The sequence below is a fragment of the Taeniopygia guttata genome, chromosome 9 (genome assembly GCF_048771995.1).
Source record: "Taeniopygia guttata chromosome 9, bTaeGut7.mat, whole genome shotgun sequence".
Classification (NCBI taxonomy): Eukaryota; Metazoa; Chordata; class Aves; order Passeriformes; family Estrildidae; genus Taeniopygia; species Taeniopygia guttata.
In genome coordinates this window covers 9,935,399-9,954,813 of record NC_133034.1, presented here as the reverse complement: position 1 = coordinate 9,954,813, position 19,415 = coordinate 9,935,399, and the positions used below count along the sequence as shown (strand labels likewise).

The 19,415-nt window shown below is 39.3% G+C and overlaps 1 protein-coding gene across 1 annotated transcript in view; it reads right to left on the bottom strand.

Annotated features, from left to right (window-relative positions):
- Nucleotides 1-6,762: 6,762 nt before the first annotated feature.
- The window catches only part of NYAP2 (neuronal tyrosine-phosphorylated phosphoinositide-3-kinase adaptor 2), a 150,522-nt gene continuing 137,869 nt past the window's right edge, over nt 6,763-19,415 (bottom strand). Inside the window, exon 7 of the mRNA XM_072933468.1 lies at nt 6,763-6,792. Within this exon, the coding sequence (XP_072789569.1) occupies nt 6,778-6,792 (15 nt within the window). The 3' untranslated portion in view covers nt 6,763-6,777. The remainder of the gene's footprint in view (nt 6,793-19,415) is intronic.

Below are 19,415 nucleotides of genomic sequence, written 5' to 3'. Positions count from 1 at the left end.
TGTCACCCTGCAAAGCTGTTGGCATGGGCAGAGCACACAGTGAGAAATCAGTTCTGGATTAGGAGGATGGAAACACACACCGTCCCTCATTTCAGGATGGGCCACCTCTGACTTGCTCCACCCCAGGTTTGTGATGAAGCAATCCAGGTTTACTTTCTGCCACCTCCTGAAGGCTCAATGTTACAGAGTCAGCATCTGCAGGAAGAAGTAATAGCCTTGATTAGAGGAACAGGAAAAATAAAGAAAGCTGGGAAAAGCAGAGTAAATGGCAGGCACTCAACCTGTCAGCCCATGGTAGGCCATGCAGAACGCAATGTCATACATGAAGACATGCTGAGTGCCTGAAAATATATATTTTTCCAAGAATATCAATCTAATAAAAATGATTAATTCTGCCCACAGATCCTGCCTGCCTTATTCTCTTAGATTATCGTGGCTTCAGAAAAGATCTTACAAACATCTGGGAGCCACTGCTGGCAGGGACGGGTGAGTTCCAGCAATGCTGCTCCCTGCCAGGCCACCCTCTCATTTCCCAGCCAAAAATAAAAAGATGTGCTCCCTGAAAGAGTACTCTGAAGTGAGGCTGGCCACCATGTTCACCAAAATTAAAGAGCAGGCTTGTAAAAGTATGCTCAAGGATTATAAAAAAACAACCTTGCTACATCTATGTCTCTAGTTCAAAGATGCCAATCCTGCCTCCCTTTGCTGGAATAAGGCTGATTTTGACCACAAGATACAGATTGTTACAGAAAAATGGCCAGCTTCAGGACAAAGGGACTATATAATACTGTTTTTAAAGAGGAAGGTAGAGCTTTCAGAGAAATGAATCAACCTTTCACATTCACCCCTGACCTTTTGCAGTGTGTGAAAAGTCAATCAATTAAAGAAAAAACTTAAAAAGGAAAAAAAAACAAACCTAAACATAAACTTTTTTTTTTTTTTTTTTTTTTTTTTTAACTAAACACCACAGCTGAATTTACTAAAATTGTAGTTGAGACCACTGGAAAATTGCTAGGGTGATAAAAACAGCTTGTATCATAACCACCACTTTCATTCTGCTCTGTGGTTTGAAAATGCATTTGATTTACTGTCTAGCTTTTCTTGTCTGAAAAATGTAGCTATACGTTAGTGGTTCAAACTATGGCTGAGTCATTCTACTTTGCCACAGCTGACTTAATCTTCAGAAAGCTCCTACCACGCTGTCTGGAGAGTGATTTGACATGCTTTGGCTTCTGCACAACCATCCCATGGAAGGAGACCATGTATATTCCCAAAGCTGGAAACCGTACAGGGAGTTCTCTGGAGGCTGGAGATGAGAAAAGACTACAGAATGCATGCAAGGAGTGTCTAAACACAGTAACAGGGAATGCAGAGAAGTATTCACCAGCTGTTAGAGTCTCCCCACCAGAGAGTGACCTGGGCAATAGGCTGCTGCCTGCACACCTCAGCTTCTCAGTTCCAGAGAGGATTCACTGGCTGATTGTTCATATGAGAAGGAAGAACAGATGCAAGAGCCTGGGAGAAACCAGAAGTTATGACAAGGTTTAACTTAAGAGAGTGTGAAATGGGTTGGAGAAAGGTGGAGAGATGGAAAGTCTGCCCAATAAACCCCCTATAACAAGACCACTTTTAAATGTGTTCTGCTTCTGCTCACCAATACTGTCATCCCATCCAAGTCTGGTAGACTCTGTTACTTCCTCTGTTTCTGTCAACATTAGATAGAAAAATGCCAGTGGTGTGGGAAGTATGCCCCAATAGACTCACCAGGTTTTCATTGTGTTTGCCACACAAGAATTAAGATCCTGCTTTTCTCCCATGAGCAGGAATTCCTCCGTTCTCCAGCAATTTTTACCAGTCTGCCCCAAAACTCAGCATCCCTTGTTGCCACAGCGGTGAGCCCTGGCTGAGTAATAATTGGTGTTGACTTAATGATTCTTAGAAGGTTGATCTATTACTTTATTATACTATACTTACTAAGAAACTCCTTGTCTTTACAGACAGTCACAATAGCAGTAAACCTAATTAGTTCTTTAATCTAAACACTATCACTAATTTAAAAACTACCCTTTAGTAAACAAGTCTTCATAACACATTTCACACGTTCACAAGAACAAGTATGAGTAAAAATAAAAATTGTTTATCATTCTTTTCCCTAATCTTCTCATAGCCTTCCCAAGACAATACCTAAGAAAGTTGTGTGTTACTCCCTGTGGCCAGAGAGCTACTACCACAATCCCCCTCATTAACTTCTTGACACTAATTGGTTTATAATGGGAGAAGATACTGAACAGGTGGTGAAAGCAGGCAAAAGAAAACAACCAAATCAAACCAAATATTTATTTAAAACAACCCTGTGATAAAGCCTGTGCTTTGGCTTTCACATTCCCAGAGTAATCATAGCAGATCTTACTGAAAGTAGAAGTTCAGATATGATACAGTCTTAAATAATCACAGACAAAAAAATTCAGCAGCCTGTGTTCTCAGCTCATAAAAACACTACATTAAATATAACATATTTACTACAGCCCTCAAGGGTACATGGTAAAAAGATAGTTTTTTTACTCTGCAAGACTTATCCCAAGTCTATTTCATTTCACTTGGGAGTCTGGGTTTCACTGGACTTAAGTGACTTCCTTCTGATCTGTGAAAGAGGGAGTTAGAGCCTGTGCAAAAGAACAAGCCAGGTTTATTTATTTAGAAGCATGTTCTCACTGCATATTGGGATCTTAGAGTGCAGAAGGGCAGAGACTTTATGGCTGTGAAAGCTGCTCTCAGCAGGTGGATGTAGCTGATTCCAGGGGCTCCTTGAAGGTAGCACAGGAAAGACAAGAAGCCCAGGACTCTGTGCTGGGACAGCAGTGTAGCAGCATTAATGGCCAGGGTTCAAATGGGCTTGTCCTGGGCTAAAATTGTGCAGAAATGACTTGGAGAAATTATTCACTTCATGACTGCCCCCTGAACAATGCAAGAGACAGAAAATATAACCAAAAAGAGCTGGTCCAAAATACTGATAATGTCTTAAACACCTGTCGTCTCTAAACACAAAGCCCAACCTTTATCACAGCATAGCTCTGTAGATCCTTTGCTAGCATAAAGATCAGAAGATGAAGCAATTTTTTTCCTAAGTAAACTTTAACCAATAATTTATCACCAATATTTTCATTTCCAAGTGCAGGCAGAACCCATGGTTACGTTGGATATTTTGTGGGTAACCCTGGTAAGTGCTACAGTTCTAATAACAGGTTCCATAAACAGCACTCAAAATTCTGAAAGACTTTTCCCAAATATTTTTCTAGAAGCACCTTTTCTATCCTGAAGTGCAAAGGTGACTACAACAACACTTTGCTTGTAGCTCCCCTGCACTTTTCCTTACTGTGTTGGTCAAGGGCTGAGAGGAAAAGTGCAGGGGATGCTTTCACTGCCAGGTACCCAACCTTGGCAGGCAAGGGCTTCTCTGTCACGCTGATTTTCCCCCAGGATTTTGAAAACTCTCAGAGTATGCAAATGGAAATATGAAAATGTCATATTATTTTTTTAAAAACCAAAATAGAATTGTTTTCTATTCTAGAAGTGCATTAGGCTGTCAGATATAAGCCCATAAGATATAATAGCAGCACTACATGCAGTCTATTATTACAAGTTAAAGATTGTATTGTCATGACAATATGAAGGCAGCACATTTGGTTAGACACAAAATCTTAATGCTATAATTTCCAGATTTTTGAATGCATAACAATGCATTGAAATTTTCTTAATGCAGAATTTTTAGTTAGCATCTTTTTAAGCCTTAGTTTTCTATGAATGTAGTCATTCCAGCATAAAACTGATAATATTTTAGATTCTTTGAATTTATAAATATTCAGGCTTACATAGGGAAAGAAAAGACTAGCTCCTCACTTTTTCTCTTCCGTCATGTACTCTTCAAAATACTTTATTAACAGCATATATAAGAATAGGCATTTATTATAGAAAAAAAACCCAGCCTTGATAAAAGATAAATGTAGCACAAGAAGAAACATTCAGTTAGTCCCTAAGGAGCTGAATAGTTTAATTTACAATAAAGATTTTTCAGGAAAAACCTAACTCTATTTTTTTTTTGTTGCAGTTCATATTTAGTTTCGTTCCTGTGAGCCAGGTGGTACATAAAGATGGGAAAATCAGATTTTTCAGATAAGCCACAAACCAATAGGGCTCTGGCAGATGGATTATCACAAACCCAGAAAAAAGAGTACTCAGAAAAAAAGACTCAGAACTAAACTACTGATTATTTTTGAGATATGATGCCAGGGTAATAATGGTATTCATCTAACCTCTGGAGCTCAGGAGTCCATCTGTACTGGTATAATGAAAAGCAAACTGTGGGAGGCATCCAAGGCAGGCCTCAGTTGCAGCAGAGTTTGCTTGGAGTAGATTTCAGCTCTGCACCCATTGTCTTTATGCAGCTTCTATGAAAATTTGTCTGTGATATCAAATTCATCCCAACATTTAATCTGTGGGAATCAAGTGCCTCCTAAAGCTTAAGCAAACAGAAACTGAGACTTTGGCTTTGTAGCTCCACTTTTGCAGAGCAGGTTTAACAAAACTGCTGAGGGGACTTGTAACAAATGCAGTACTTCACCGTCCTTAAACAAACACATACCCATCACAATTATATATGTACATACAAATATATACACAACTTTTTTTATGAGTCTGACAATTTAAGAAAACTTCATTTTCTGAAGCAAGTCAGTACTCAGACATCCATAAGTAGCAATGACCAAACTGCCTGGATAAGCCTCCAGATCAGCAAACTTTCTCCTACCCTCAGTTTTTTTGGTCACTCTTGAATTGTCAGCATTTAGGCACAGGTTCTGTTTCACCAACTAAAATTTCTGATATTCAGGCTACATATGGCTGAAGACTGGAAATTAAATAAGAAAATATCTCCCAGTTTTTGTTAACTGTGACAAAATTTCAGTAACATAATACCCAAAAATAAAAACTTGACACATATCTATTTCCATTTGTATTTTTGATATTCCTGAGTCATCTAATAGGTGTTAGACTTACAGTGATTTGGGAGATTTTGAGGAAGTAAACTCTCCTGTGACCCACACAGTAAATGTCACAGCATATTATTTTTATCTCTATTTTTCTAATGTGCTATGTTCATTTTAACAGAAAAATAATAAAACTCAAAGACTATTTATCCACTTTGTGAAGGCACACAAAACTGATCACTATTTAAAAATCATTATGGGGCTTTGTATTTTTCTTAAAATGCATCTTCATTGAATAATAATATTTGTCTTGCAATCTTAAACTATTTTAGTGGTAATATTTAATATATTTTATATAAAAATATCATTGTAACTAGAGCCTTGTGGTTTCTGTAAAATTCAATTACCTTAAGGAAAGGGATTAATAGATTAAGTTTTGTATTGTTTTTTTTTTTTTTTAATTACAGTGTTAAACTTTTTTCTTCTTTTTTTTCCTAAGGACATATATAGTTCACCCAAGTTGCTTTAGTTTATATCCATACATGTCGTTGCATTTGCTCTGTTGCATAAAAATTGAATATATATATTTGTGTGACTTAAAGCCCATAAAGATAAGAAATTATTTTTGACTGATTCTTCAACTTAGAGTATTGGTTAGAGTGATGCAATACTTGATTACCTCTTTGATTATTATATGTTAAAAATTCATTAAAAGACACAGAAATAGTAATGCAATAGAGCATGAAGTTTCTTCACCTTTTTCCTAATTAACTAACAGCTTCTAAAATGAAGCAGAAAATTTTACATGAGCCGTGTCTTAGCTCAAAATTAAATTCTTAAATTATTTTTTTTTTATTTTAAATTGCAGTATCTTAAGACTCTGCTCCTTGTCATTCAGAGGAGATTTTCCATTAGATCAAGTGCTGTATGAAAATTTTAAACCTCAGTAGCATAGGTAAAAGGAAATAATTTGGTGACTGAATTTGTGTTTAAACCAGATTCATTCATTATTCCTTTTAATTGGAGATGAAAGTACTCTGCATTATAGGAATCAAATCTTGAAATCTCTGCTCTCAGGAATTCATCTACTACCCTCCCTTTCTTAATCCCTTGGTATGTTGAAAAGAGAGAGGGGAGGTGAAATAACAAGTCTGAAAATGGGATATAATGGAAAAAAATACCCTTATGATAAGGAAAGAATAAAAATAAGAACACTACTAGTCAGGGATATCTTTCACCACAGGGACATAAAACTCCCTAACTGAAAGACAGAACATGAAGAGAGGTTGATGTTGACAAAGAAAAGGTATTGTATCACATATTTTGTCCTTCCTGAAACAGTGCCTTCAACAGGTACTCTCAGAGCAGACACTGGTTGGCCACAGACTTCACTCAAGGTGAGGTTTTCCAGCTTCTGCAAGAACACTGGAAAATTTTTCCCAATAACTACATAGCCATGATTTACATAAATTTGCTAAAGGCAGAATTTACTCTTTCCAGAGAAAAATATTACAAAATTCAATGTAAAATAACTGCTTGGCCTGAATCTCCAATCCAAATTCCACTCAAAAAAAAAAAAAAAAAAAAAACCCAAAAAAAAGACAATTGGATTCTGCCTTCCCAAAGATGCTCACCAGATCCAGAGCAGCTCCATATGTGCTTGCAGTGCTCCCCAGAGAGTAGAACTCAGTGGCTTTGTCCACAACTTAGAGATGAGTACAATATCTAGTCACATCTTAAGTCTTCATGAAAGCCAGGAAGGCCACGTTTTTATTGTAATTTCTGTTTTGAAGCATCAGCCCAAATGTTGCTGTTGAGAGAGGTGCAGGAGTGTTTTGTCAGCACAGAATTCCCATGACTCAAGTACAGACTGTCTGTAACCAGGCATGGACAAAGTGGACATGGACAAACCAGCAGGACAGCAACACTAGGTTGGTTTTGAGTGTTTGTTTACATTTAAAACATTTCAGGAAGAATGAAAAATAATCTATTTTGGCAGGTTTAAATGTAAGTTTTCCAGGTGCTGAATGAAAAAGTAGAATGCCATCTTTGTTATATCTTTGTGACTTATAAAATTGGACAAACCATACTTTAAAATATTGTATTGTAATCTGACAACAAGTATAAAGGAAGTGAAAGGGTTTTGATTTCAAACAATAGAATTTAAGCAAGCTCAAGCTTAAATGCCTTGCTGTTAATATTTGAAATTACTCAAAGTAATTTTAGCAGATGGAACTCTTTATTTAATAGCAAAACCCAACATGATTAATTTTGGATTTAAAGGTTATTTAACTCCAAAGTGTTCAAAATGCTGAAGTCAAATATTGTAACCATAGCTAATCTCAAAACAAATGAGAACATTGCAATATCGTTCAAGTCAAGGAGGGAAGCTGAATGTTAAACAACATCTAGGAGCAGAACAGTCATTTAAAGAAGCAGTTTTTCTAAAGGAGACTAGCTAGGCAAGATAAACAAATACATTCTCCTGTAACAGAATAATTGAGTTCTACACAGCACCTGATGCGTCAAAACTGTAAGTGAGGGGCAAGAGACAAAATCCCCTTCAGAGCTGTGATCTACAGTCAAATACAGATGTTGAAATGAGAATTAATATTTCTTACAAGCTCTTGATATCATCTTAGTGCATCATGGGCTACATAAACTACAGTACTATCTCTAAAAGTGTCTAAAAGCAGAATAAAGGATTGTCAGCTACACAGGTTTTTTTTCTCTCATACAACCTGTATGGAAATAGATGTGTTTCCTTTTTCTCCTGATGGAAAAAGTTATTGCTACAAAATACCAATAGACTTTACTGAAATAGAAATACTGCTCAGGAAATCATTAATTTAGTCAAAATTTTTCATTTAAAATTGCAGGCAGATCAAACTTATACCTGCTGGGCAGGAGAGCAGACAGACTTAGACAAATGTGTACGTGCCGTAATTTTTTTCCTGAATTTCTCAAGCAAAGTTTGAGCTGTTATTTGAGGTCCAAGGACTTCTTATCCATCTGGAAAGTATCAGTAAGTATCAGTTCCAATGAATCAATAAAATTAATCCTAGAATAGGGAGCAAATCAAAAAGACCAGAAATAATCAAGGCCCTTAAATCAAAGTATTTTAGGTTTTTTAAAAAGTACACATATTCATATTAATACGTTGCCATTCATGGAGAGAAGGGCATTTTTATTAAGATGGTGCATGCTGTTGTTATTACTATCATTAGGAGAAACATTTAGGCTGCTTCATTTAATTTAATTTTTTTTTACTGCACCAGATGGAATGCTGGTGTCACTGTCCAGTTCTTTTGTTTTCTCATATCTTGACAGTATCTTTAGATATCATGAATGTTAAAAATACTGTTAAAAGAAGGAAATGGGATTGAATATAACAAATTTTTTGTCCTCCTACCTCCAAGAAGGAAGTTTCTATGGAAAGAAAAGTAGGGGGGTGATACATAATGAGAAAGGCAATAGAAGTCAAGGGAAGAACCACCAGAGGAAAGATAAGGGAGAACATGCAGGGGAAAAAAGGGCTTGATTAACAAAAGTTGTTTCACTAGACACATGTCAGATTTGAATACAATACTGATTGGGAAGCTCCACTCGAGATTAGAGCCCTTGTAGGCAGCCTCCATCCTGAAACACTGACAATCCTGTGTCCAGGGCCACTGGACACTCAGAGCTGCACCTGCACTTGGCACAATGCTCCATCTCACCACAAAATGCTCCAAAATCCTCATGGGATGTTGGACAAAAATCCAGTGAATGTCTTCAGTAAAATAGCTGAGAAAATCACATCCATTCCTTTAAATGAGTATAGAGTTTTGAAAGATTTCTTCCTTCCAGGAGTTCCAAATACTTGGCTTTTTCTCCTTTATTGACAAGGAATTCTAGGGGGAAAAGGGACTGTTTTGGAATAATAATAATGAATTTTCCTGCTGTCTACATGAAAGGATCTTGGGAATTTCACAACCTGGGCTGAAGACAACCTAGGCTGACAGAGGGAATCCAAGCTCTCAGAAATTTTTGCCTCCCTTAGATGACTGCTTCAATGGCAGTGAGACTTCAGAGCACTCAGCATTTTCATCTCCCTGTAAGATATCCACAGGAAAAGAGTTCCTCAGTTTCATTTTCTCTCTTCAGACAAAGTTTTCCTGAGAGGAAAATATTTTCTTTCCAGAAAAACCGTATTTTTTGCATGGAAAATAGGTTATTTCACCCAAAAAGGCATTTCATTTCAGAGAATTTCCATGACAGAAGAAACCCATATGATTTTATCATCTGATAAAATTGATTTCACAGTCAACTATTTTAAAATATTTGCTGGGAACAGATTATTAGCTCTTGAGAAATCACTCCACTGCTTTTCTATTTAGATCCTCAAAATTTACATTTTTAATAAATCTAACCTCTTCCAAAGGAATAGCTCTTAAAAATAAGTTTCCTCTTTTTTCTAAGTTACTGTTCTTTCCCATCTCTTATGCTTCTTCCAATACCCCAGTACATAGGGATAGTCAAAAAATCCTCAAGTTCATATGGTGAAATGTTCTCAGTGTCTTAAAATGCAGAGATGTTTTGATTGTCCCTTGTGATTCCTGGGAAAGGTTCAAGTCATCAGCTGGCAGATTCAGTTACTGAGCACACAGAGTCAGTGAAATCTCCCATCTTGGGCATGACACAAGAGCTGGGCAGGACAAAGTAATTTAAGATTAGATGGGACCTCCACTCTTCAGAGGTTCACACGGTACAAGAAGCAGCATAACCACATAAACCCCTTGTGCTCTCCTCACATCACGTGGTGAATCAAGTTCAAGATCCTTTTAACTTTAATAACTCTGCCTTTCTTGGCTCCATTTTACCAGATTGATCCTTTAATCTCCATGTGCCAAACCAAAGGCTTTGTTTTCACACAGCTCATCCCTTCTCAAAACCTGGCTGGAACCTCAGGGGCCCAGACCATTTTTTGATACTCCCTGGTATTTACTGCAGTGATTTGGCCAGCACATTCAAGAACTACAAGGCCACAACAATTAACACTCAAAACAAGCTTTCTGTCAGTATTGGTTTGGGCCATTATTATTCCTCCATTCTCTCTTAGATCTGTTCTTGAAGAGGAAAAAGACAAACAGAAGTCCAGTGCTGCCTTGTAAGAATTCTGCAGAGAGATGTGATTTAAAGTCCTGAGAACTAGAAACTCTCACACCCATAATGACCCTCAAGGTACTTAGAAGGCTTAGCTAACAATGCCTTTAAATATCAGCTTCATACAAACCATCGAGTCACAGATCTCTGGATAAATGTGTACCTGGAAAATTTGAACAACTCTAACATGATGCATTTTGAAGCTGAAGTTTGCTCTGTGGAGGAAACTTCATTCTCTAAGCTAAGGGGCATTGCAGACCCAGCTCAGGTACTGCAGATAGGACAGATTCAGCCTGTTCAAGTCAAAAATAATTGCTCACACAGTATGTTCAGGAATGATTTGAGATAGTCACACAATAAATGGGGAGACCATTAATGTAGATCATTGGAATGTGATGCCAAGTGACTGTTGCTAGATCTGGGACAATTTATTACACACTTAACCTGTCTCAGAACCTGTAAACTCCCTGTAATGCTGGTTTCTGCATGACATTTTGCAATAGCACAGTGGATAATGAGTGTTTGCTCACATATACAGCAGCACCTTCACCCATATTCTCACTCACATACACTTGAGGTAAACCTACAGCATTCAACCTGGTATTCAAATACAGAGTTTTCCAGACTTAAGAACCAATGTGTATGTAAAATGTAAATAAAACCAGCAGTATTTTGCTCTGTTATAGACCTCACTCCTTTTGAATTTCAATTGTACTTCTGTTATTTCAATTTTTTTCTTGCCATGAAACATAATTTTGTTGGTTATAATTTTTGGAGATACTGTGTGTATCTTGCATTTTAATTACAGTTTTAAGGTACTTTTTAACCTACAATTAGCATGGTCTTAAGCTGAAGGGCTGCCTTAGTTGGGTCAAAAATAACCTAGTAATTTTCTCCTTATTCTCAGCTTTCTAAACTCTAAGGCTCCAGATTGTTTGATTCCCATTTGGATTTTTAGCCCATCGTGAACTTGACACAGTTGCTAAGATACATATCAGTCTGCACCGTGTTGATACAATATTATTTAAACACTTTAAAGGGCAGCCTAACAGTTCTCTGTAAACACAAAACTCCACCATAAACTGTTCTCTGCAAAAGCAAGCAGCTTGACACAAAAATCAAATCCAGGCTATTTCAGAGATTACTGTGGAAGCATTCAGGAGCATCTGCCCCCCACCAGCAAGGCACCTCACAGTTTTGTGGCCACCCTGGTCCAGCTTCAATGAGCCCACAGTTCCTCTGGCCATGCCTGCAGCAGCCACCCGGCCTCAGCTCCCTGCCGTGCCAGGCTCCTGTGCTGCTGCTGCTGCCACAAGCGCGCAGGGGGTTTGATTCGATGATGGCAGCCCAGGGCCAATGCCTGTTTCTGGGCCCACTTCAGCAACCTGCCCAACATCAATCTGACCAGGAGCCCTGCTCATGGCCTTGCCGCACTGCGTTATGTTTAAATTACAAAGAAAAAAATACAAGATCAGGCCTTACAAAGAAGGGCCAGAGAGTCACACAGTCGGCAGAAAACACAGGCCAAACTCGTGAGGCCGCTCCTGTAGCTGATGTTTGTATTCCGCGGTACTTTGTTAGCTTGGACAACAACAGCCAGGAGAAAGGTTTAAAGACTTTTACAGACGATGGCTGAAAGAAGTCTTCCCTGAAACACTGAGGAACCCTTTCCCAGAGCTAAGCCTCGATGGTGATGTTTTCTCAGTGGTCTTTGTTGCTCAGCTGAGCCACGTGTCCCTTGGTGGCGGCCATGGCGGCTTCTCTCCATCGTGAGGGGAATTTCTGACAGTGCCCTGCACACATCCAGTGACCCACAGCCCAGCCTCACCACCACGGCTTCATCTTAGCACCTGAGGCACAACCTGATATCTCCCACCACCATTTCCAACTCCCCGAAGACAGTGAGGAACATCTTATGCAAAATACCTCTAGCTGGGACCCAAGATCCAGCAGTCATGCCTCATGCTGTCTATTAACACCATTGCCCTTGTGCAATCATCCCCTGCACCATGTTTGCACTAGCAATAATGGACCAAGTTTTCAAAACCAGAAAAAACTTTCCCAAAATTCTGTGTTGTTTTCAGAGTAAAAATATTTGTATCCACACTATACCTTGACTCCACAGTATCACAGTCTTGAGGACAGTTTCACAAGGGCCATGCGTCAATATGGGTGATGGAGGGGCTAAAAACACCTGAAAATTCTTTCCCACTTAGTTAATCCCAACTTCATTCTTTTTATTAATTCTTATCACTATCCTTGGGTCAGCCTTAAATTGCAACAATATCTTGTCTGTTTTCCTGTACTCCATTAAGTACAACAGTAGTGAATGTTAATCTCCTTCCTTCTAGTTTTACTTCCTCCACTAAAGCATATCTGGTCTGTTCATTATTTCTCGATTTTTGGGTCAGGCTACAAACTTTTCATTATCATGTCTTCTCTCTTCTGTGGTGGTTCAAAATGCTGCATTATCTTTTTTTCTACCCAATTTTGTCCTTTTCTAAATATTCCTGTTATCACTTCAACTGTTAAGTTTCCAATGATACAATGAGTAAAAGCAGAAAGGCGAGGTGCCGATAACAATTCAAATCACCAGCAAAGTCCAAAGCAACAGAGCTTTCTCTTGAAGAAAAATAATTTCTACCTTATAGAACAGGCCACAACAAACCATTTTTTTTCTGCCTCAGTTTTTAGTCACATAATTTTGTGTGGTCACAGAGACAACCACTTCTCATGAATCTGAGGGCATGTTTTAGGGTTTTCTTGCTATTCATGTTGTCCTTTGACACTATGCCTACAGCCATCTCTTCTGAAAGACCACACTGGCCACTGTCCTGGTGTTTATGTGTCAATGTCATCCTCTGCTACTTCAAATTCCTATCAGATTTTTTATTTGTGTCTGGATCATATAATTATTTTTTAACGTGTTTCCAAAAGAAACAAGGCTTCTAGTCTTTCCTGTTCCAATGTTCTAAACTTGAGTAACAGCACCAAAAATGGTGATTTTTTTTCTTGAGTTTTTTTATTAATGTGAAAAACTTGCTTAATGTTAAAAATCCATTTCAAAATGGAAAAAACAACATTCCACTTGTAAAATTAATCTTAGGACACACCAACATTCAAAAATTGCTTCATATTTTTAAACCAAATAAGAATTTTAACATTTTTTTTCTATTAGGTCTCTAGAAAAAAAGACTTCCATTTCAAATTTTCTAATCAACTGTACTTCCTGTTCTTTGCATTTATCTTCTTGAAATGTCCTATCATGTGTAATATACAAAGAAGTTTCTTCCTCTTTCTCCTGTGAAAATGGAAAGCGATCCTAATTGGATCACTTGGATATTTTCCCCAAGCCAAGCCTGAGTGTTGCAGTAATATGAGACCACAATTTGCCATGCTACTGCTAATCCTGCCAGACCAGAACATCCTTCCCTGCACAGCCAGCAGAGAGTTCCAGCCTGAAAGTCACCTTCAAGCACACAGTGAATGCTCTGGGCCACCAGAGGTCCATGAGATGGAGTTGATTCCCTACACTCTCCACACACTTAGCAGAAGAAGAGAGAACAGAAATTCTTCTCTAGTCCTACTCTGAGCCCATGAACTTTGGAAACTCAGGAAACTGAAGGTTTGTGAAGACACAAGATATTCCAGTTAGCACATTCTAGGATCTGTATCACACTATCTCACATTTGTGAGTAATTATTTTCACCAATTTTAAAAGAAAAATAAACCAAAGCATGGTTTTAACATAGAATCCTCGGACTGACTGTTTTAAGATCCATTTTTGGATGAATACTGCACTAAGCATACCTTTTTCACTTTGAATTCAGAACTGCCAAGTGTCCCCACATGTTCTTAGGCCACAGTGACAGTCTCCAGTTAGGACTTACGAGGAGGGCTATAACATAAGAAAGATCAATATTGTTATTTTAAAGTGTTCAGCCATGAAAGAACAATCAACGGTTGAAAAGACCAGGAGCAATCTATTTCAATGAGCAGTTCATATTAGGTAACAAGGCAGCACAGATATAGATAAAGATTGACTAATAGGAAAGAATATTTAAAGCATTAATTAGATACACTAGAGCTTAATGCCCCTCAGAAGAGTTTTTAAAAGAAGACACTATTTTAAAGTTTCACATTCCATTGCAGAATTACATCCATCAAGTAGCACTTGACAATTTGACATTGAAAACTATTTTCTTCTAAAACAATAATAATTTGTTAAGCTAAAGCATATACTGCTGTTTGAATTCTGTGGGAGCATATAATGTCATTTCTTGAAATCTCTAGGGGAAAATAACTCATATGTCTAAGTAAAAAACTGCCAAAATCTATGGTAAAGTAAATGACATCTTCAGATTGGGATTCCAAGCTGGAGCTGTCATAACATGGTATGACACTTTCTTAATGTGAAGGCCCTGAACGCCAAAAAGGCACATGACCCCATTTTCTTGTTCTTCTATAGGAACACTTGGAATCAGGTACCCATTTTGGCTTTTAGATGTACGCTCATACATGAATAGATGTGAGATGTGCCAATTCCTTGTCACAGAAAACTAATTTATCCCTTATTTCAAAGGTTTATGGGAGAGTGTCAGGAGAAGAAAAACAAGACTTACAACTTCAAAACCCAGCACAAAAGAGCCACAGCAAACTAGCTAATAGCAGGAACGTGGATAGAATCTGTAAGGTGCACATTGTAGAAAATGGAACTAAATTAAAAAATGGAGGTTGAGGTCTCCAGCATTTTAAAATGCCATCTGAAACATGGGATAAGTTGACACCAGTCTTTAATTAATCTTTCTTTGATTTACCTTTGACAGGATCAGATAGCCACTAACAGTCTACCCAAAGATAAATCAAAGGTGTTTAAAAATTTTTTGGTCCAGAGTAAAATTAAGAGTGTATTTGCCTATGCTAGAACAGCAGTAAATGTACCATGAATTATTCTTATTGGTTGTATTATCTAGTGCTCTTCAGTCAAGATAAAGTTTGAAGGACAGAAAACACTTTGCCTCAAGAAAAAATCCAAAGTCACAAAGTCAGCATTTTGTCCAATTTCCTATTAATTTGTCATGGAAACAGTATAAAACTTTCATAAAACATGCCTTGAACTAGCAGCATAAGTACATTAAGTGCTATATTTCACCACACTGAGACACTAAACAATATTTCTCTTCCTTAAACCCACTAACCTCACTTTGGAGAGCTCTCATTTTTCTTCTGGATATACTGAGAAAGAAAAATCTGAGTGAAAAGCACTACGTATTCATTCTCAGAGAGAGAAGGACAGAAAAGGTGATTTATATCTGTTAACATAAGCAATAGTATCTCTGTGGAAATTAAATAGGCAGTAAGAAAGCTTTCTTATGGAAGTAAACAAAACATGAACTCAAATTTGCTTTTCTATTGGATTAAAACTTGTCAGAATTTGAAATGTCTTTTGGTACCAATTTTCAAAAGATTATTTGTGCTTGAATTCCTGAAACAGATGGAAAATAAAGGAATATGAAACTTCTGGCAAAATAAAAATAAGAATCAGACATGTTGCTTAGTTCATTTCAAACCCTGCTATTATGAAGTGCTTTCAGCATTTCTTTCAAGCCATAGACTCAGAGTATTAATTCAGACAGTGTTCTGGAGATTTGTACTCTGCCTGTGTCCACAAAAATAGACATAAGTGATGAAACAGAAGGGAGCATCCCAGGATAAATGAAACAGCAGCAAAAGTACAAGGAACAACTCATGATAGCTGGTCAAATTCACAGCTCCTGTCAGTCCACAGCAGTAAATTCCTGGCACAAATGGCAGGACCATTGCAGTGCTGTCTGTGGTGACTGTGCAGTGCCTGTTTGCAAGGGCTCACAGCGATGCCCTGGTCACACCTGAGGGCACACCCACACCCACAGGGCTGGGCAGTGCCAGGGCTGCCTGAGCTGCTGTTGGGATGAGACGTGAGATGCCTGGCTGCACTTTTCCTCAAAGGTCACCACCTTTCTGCAGGGCTGCAAACCTAAGGCAGCGCTACCAGGGGCACTGCAAGGGCTACTGAGTGCCTCAGGTGAGCTTAAATGGCCCTTTCAGGTGCTGACTTTTAACCCTTTGACCCTGTGTGCAGTACTGCACGTTTTCCCCTGCTGACTGCTGCTGCACAAGGAGTAGAAGTCTGTTTTTTATTGAGGCTGATGGCATTGTTTGCAACCTTGAGTACCCTGAATAGGTTGGATCCTAGTTAGTTTCAAAATTCGTCCTCTTATTTGGATGTACCACCAAATTAGATCTCTTTTAGGAAGCTAGGCCAGATGTTCAGTCACCATGGCCAGGAACAGGGATGGCCAAAGCCTGGGGGAAAGTCTTACCCATGGTGAGTGTGGAAATTGTAAGCGACACAGTTCAGAGGATGAAGAAACACCCTCAGGTAGTGCCTAGTCAGTGAAACACACGCCCCAGAGAATAACTCATCCTGTCCGCTGATTCCATGTGCAACGTGTGCCACCACATCCCACACATAGAGCAAGAGCCAGGGAAAGAAGGAGTGGGTTTCTTCGACGGGCCACATAATTCAGCAGAAACTGAGACAAATTCTCAAATGATCATAAAAGCCAGGCAGAAATTGGATGTCTTTTCCTGCTTGGCCAAGGACATCGTAGCCTCTTTAAACTTAATAAATAAACACACCAGCCATTCGGTTGTTGTGTTTACAAGAACAGTAAAAAAAACCTGAAGAACTTGGGAAAGAATAGAGCTTTTTGGTAGGAGCTGGATTCCTCAGGAGTTAATTTGAATTTCCCCAGCCAGCTGGAGCCTGGGGAAAGCTGATTTTCCAGTGCCTTGCACCTTGTAGAATCATTTACACTTCTCAAGTGGATATAAAACCACGCTACAGACACTAACAACAGCATTTAACACCCACTTTGCAGAGGTGTTAACGTCCGAAGAAAGTATCCGGTGATGGGGAGCGGGACCGAGGGTTCCTGGGGAGCTGCTGAGAGGCGCTCGCTCGCTGCCCGGGCCGGCGGTGGGGCTGCGGCCCCTTCCCCAGCGCTGCCCTGGGCACCGAGACCTGCCCCGGAGGCTGCCCCTGCTGGGTGTCCCTTGTGCGAGGGAAAGGGACAGCCCGGCTGCCCGCAGGTCCCTGAGCTGGCCCTGCTGCCTCGGGACACCCCCGGTGTCTCAGCCTTTCCCACCGGGTCCCCAGCCGCTCCTCCTCCCCCAGCCCTCTGTGAAACTTGCTGTGCATAACCAAGAACAGCATCGATAAATCCTACCTTCTGAAATAAAATCAATGGTGGCTCATCCTCCTGCTCTCCTCTGTTTCCACGAGGGTTAAGAGAGCACAGAGCCAGCTGAGAATGGGGGAGGCAAGGAATATTAATGGGGAAAACAAAATAGATGACAGAAACTCTTGTACCTACAAATATATTTCCCAAAATACATCATGAATAAAAGGATTGAGACAGAAAGAGAGAAGGAGACAAAAGGTGATGGAAATATACCACAGGTGGGGAAAACACTGAAACTACCAACCACCCTAGTGCCAAAAATCTCAATTAAAAGGTGACAGATGTGTAAACTTGTTTTAAAGGAAAAGAACCATAAAAGGGATGTTGGCAGATTGAGAAAATAAATGCCAAATGTGTTCAGTCTTGCCTGAGCAGTGTTTCTTTTCAGTTGTCTTCTGTTTTTGTAAATTTTATTTGGTTTCCTGCAGTTCCCTTGCCAGCTCTGTGAGTGCTGGCCATAGATCTGAGAGATGCTGGCCCATCTTCCCTCTAAGGACTGCTTGACTTCCCTGCTGTGCTCAGGGCAGGTTACTTGTTCCCAAGCAAGACAAGCCCTTCTGTGCTTTAATTGCTTCTCAGCCACTCTGGCACCAGCTGAGGTCACTCCGAGTGACTGCAGGGGAGAAACAGCAGCAACTCCAGCCAGTGGTATTGTGATGGCTTTCAAAATGTTAAAGGAGCAGAGACCCAAGATAGAGCACTGCAGGCACCTTTCCACTTCTAAATAAACTTAGAGAAAATACAAGTGTAAAACTCCACTGCTGCTTTTTATGTTCTTGTCTCCTTTTAATTTAAACCTCGTCTGTTTAAAAAACAATAGTATATAAAAAGTGTTTCTGCAGTGGCAAAGAAAGAGAATGCACATATTTCAATCAGGAAAATGACTGATTTTGCCCCATATTTATGCGCCCTGATGCATTTGGCAATGCTTTCATTTAATTCCTTCTCTGTTGAGGTGCTGCTGTGTCCAGAAGTGGTCAGGCAAGTCATGGTGGCAAGGTGAACATAGAAAGCCACAATGGCAAGCCTTTAGAAATGAGCTAGGACACAGGCTGAAGAGCCATACCACTGAAGAGCACAGACATGAATATGACAAATGGACAAATTCTTTTTTCCTCTTTTAGGGCTGGAGAAATCCCTGTAAAACAGTATTAGTTTCTAGTCATCTGTATGGGATCTTCACACAAAACATAGAGCCAGTGAGAAAAAGGCTGGACTTGGCTTCAGAGGATGAGCCACTCTGAACACCCATGTCATGGGCTGGGGAGAGGAAGAGGAGCGTGAAGGGGTATCAAAACTCTTCCTCCTATATATGGGCCCTGTCAATGGGATGGCTGCTGAGGAGAGAGGCTGTGTCTTGGGGAAAGTAGGTGACTCCTAGAGCAGAGGAGCACTTGGAAAGCACCTTGTGGATCATTTGCAACCTGTCCCAGAAGCAGCTCCTGCTGAAGACAGCCAAAACTTCCCCTCACCCTGTGCACTTCTGCATGCAGATCTGTACAGACAAGGATAAGACTTTTTTGCATATTATTGGCAGTTTTTATTTCATTAAAGGAGAAAAATATGGTCTCAGTGCCAACAGCAAGAGCATCACTGCTTCTTACTGGCTTCTTTATTAACTACTTGCTTACTTGTTCTTGGAAAACTTTTCAAATTACAAAATGCCTTCTTAAAAATATTAGGTGGGATGTCTTATTAAAAAAAGGTGTGGCATTCCTCTGCAGGGGCTGGATTTTGCATCCTAATGGGACTAAAGCTTTTGTCTGGAAACAGGAAGATTATGCTTACTTTTGAGCAGATTTTTTAGAGCTTTATGGAGACTGTGATAGGTCCCTCTCACATTTGGGGATATTCTGCAAATGGAGGTATTTGAAGGGAGTGTCGTTGAAGTAAGCATCTGCCATCCCAAACTGTGAAAGGTGCTTAGATAAAAATTTATCTGCTCTTCAGAGAAATCTTATCCTAAGGATTTAGTTGAAGATGGCACTCATGGCATTAGATG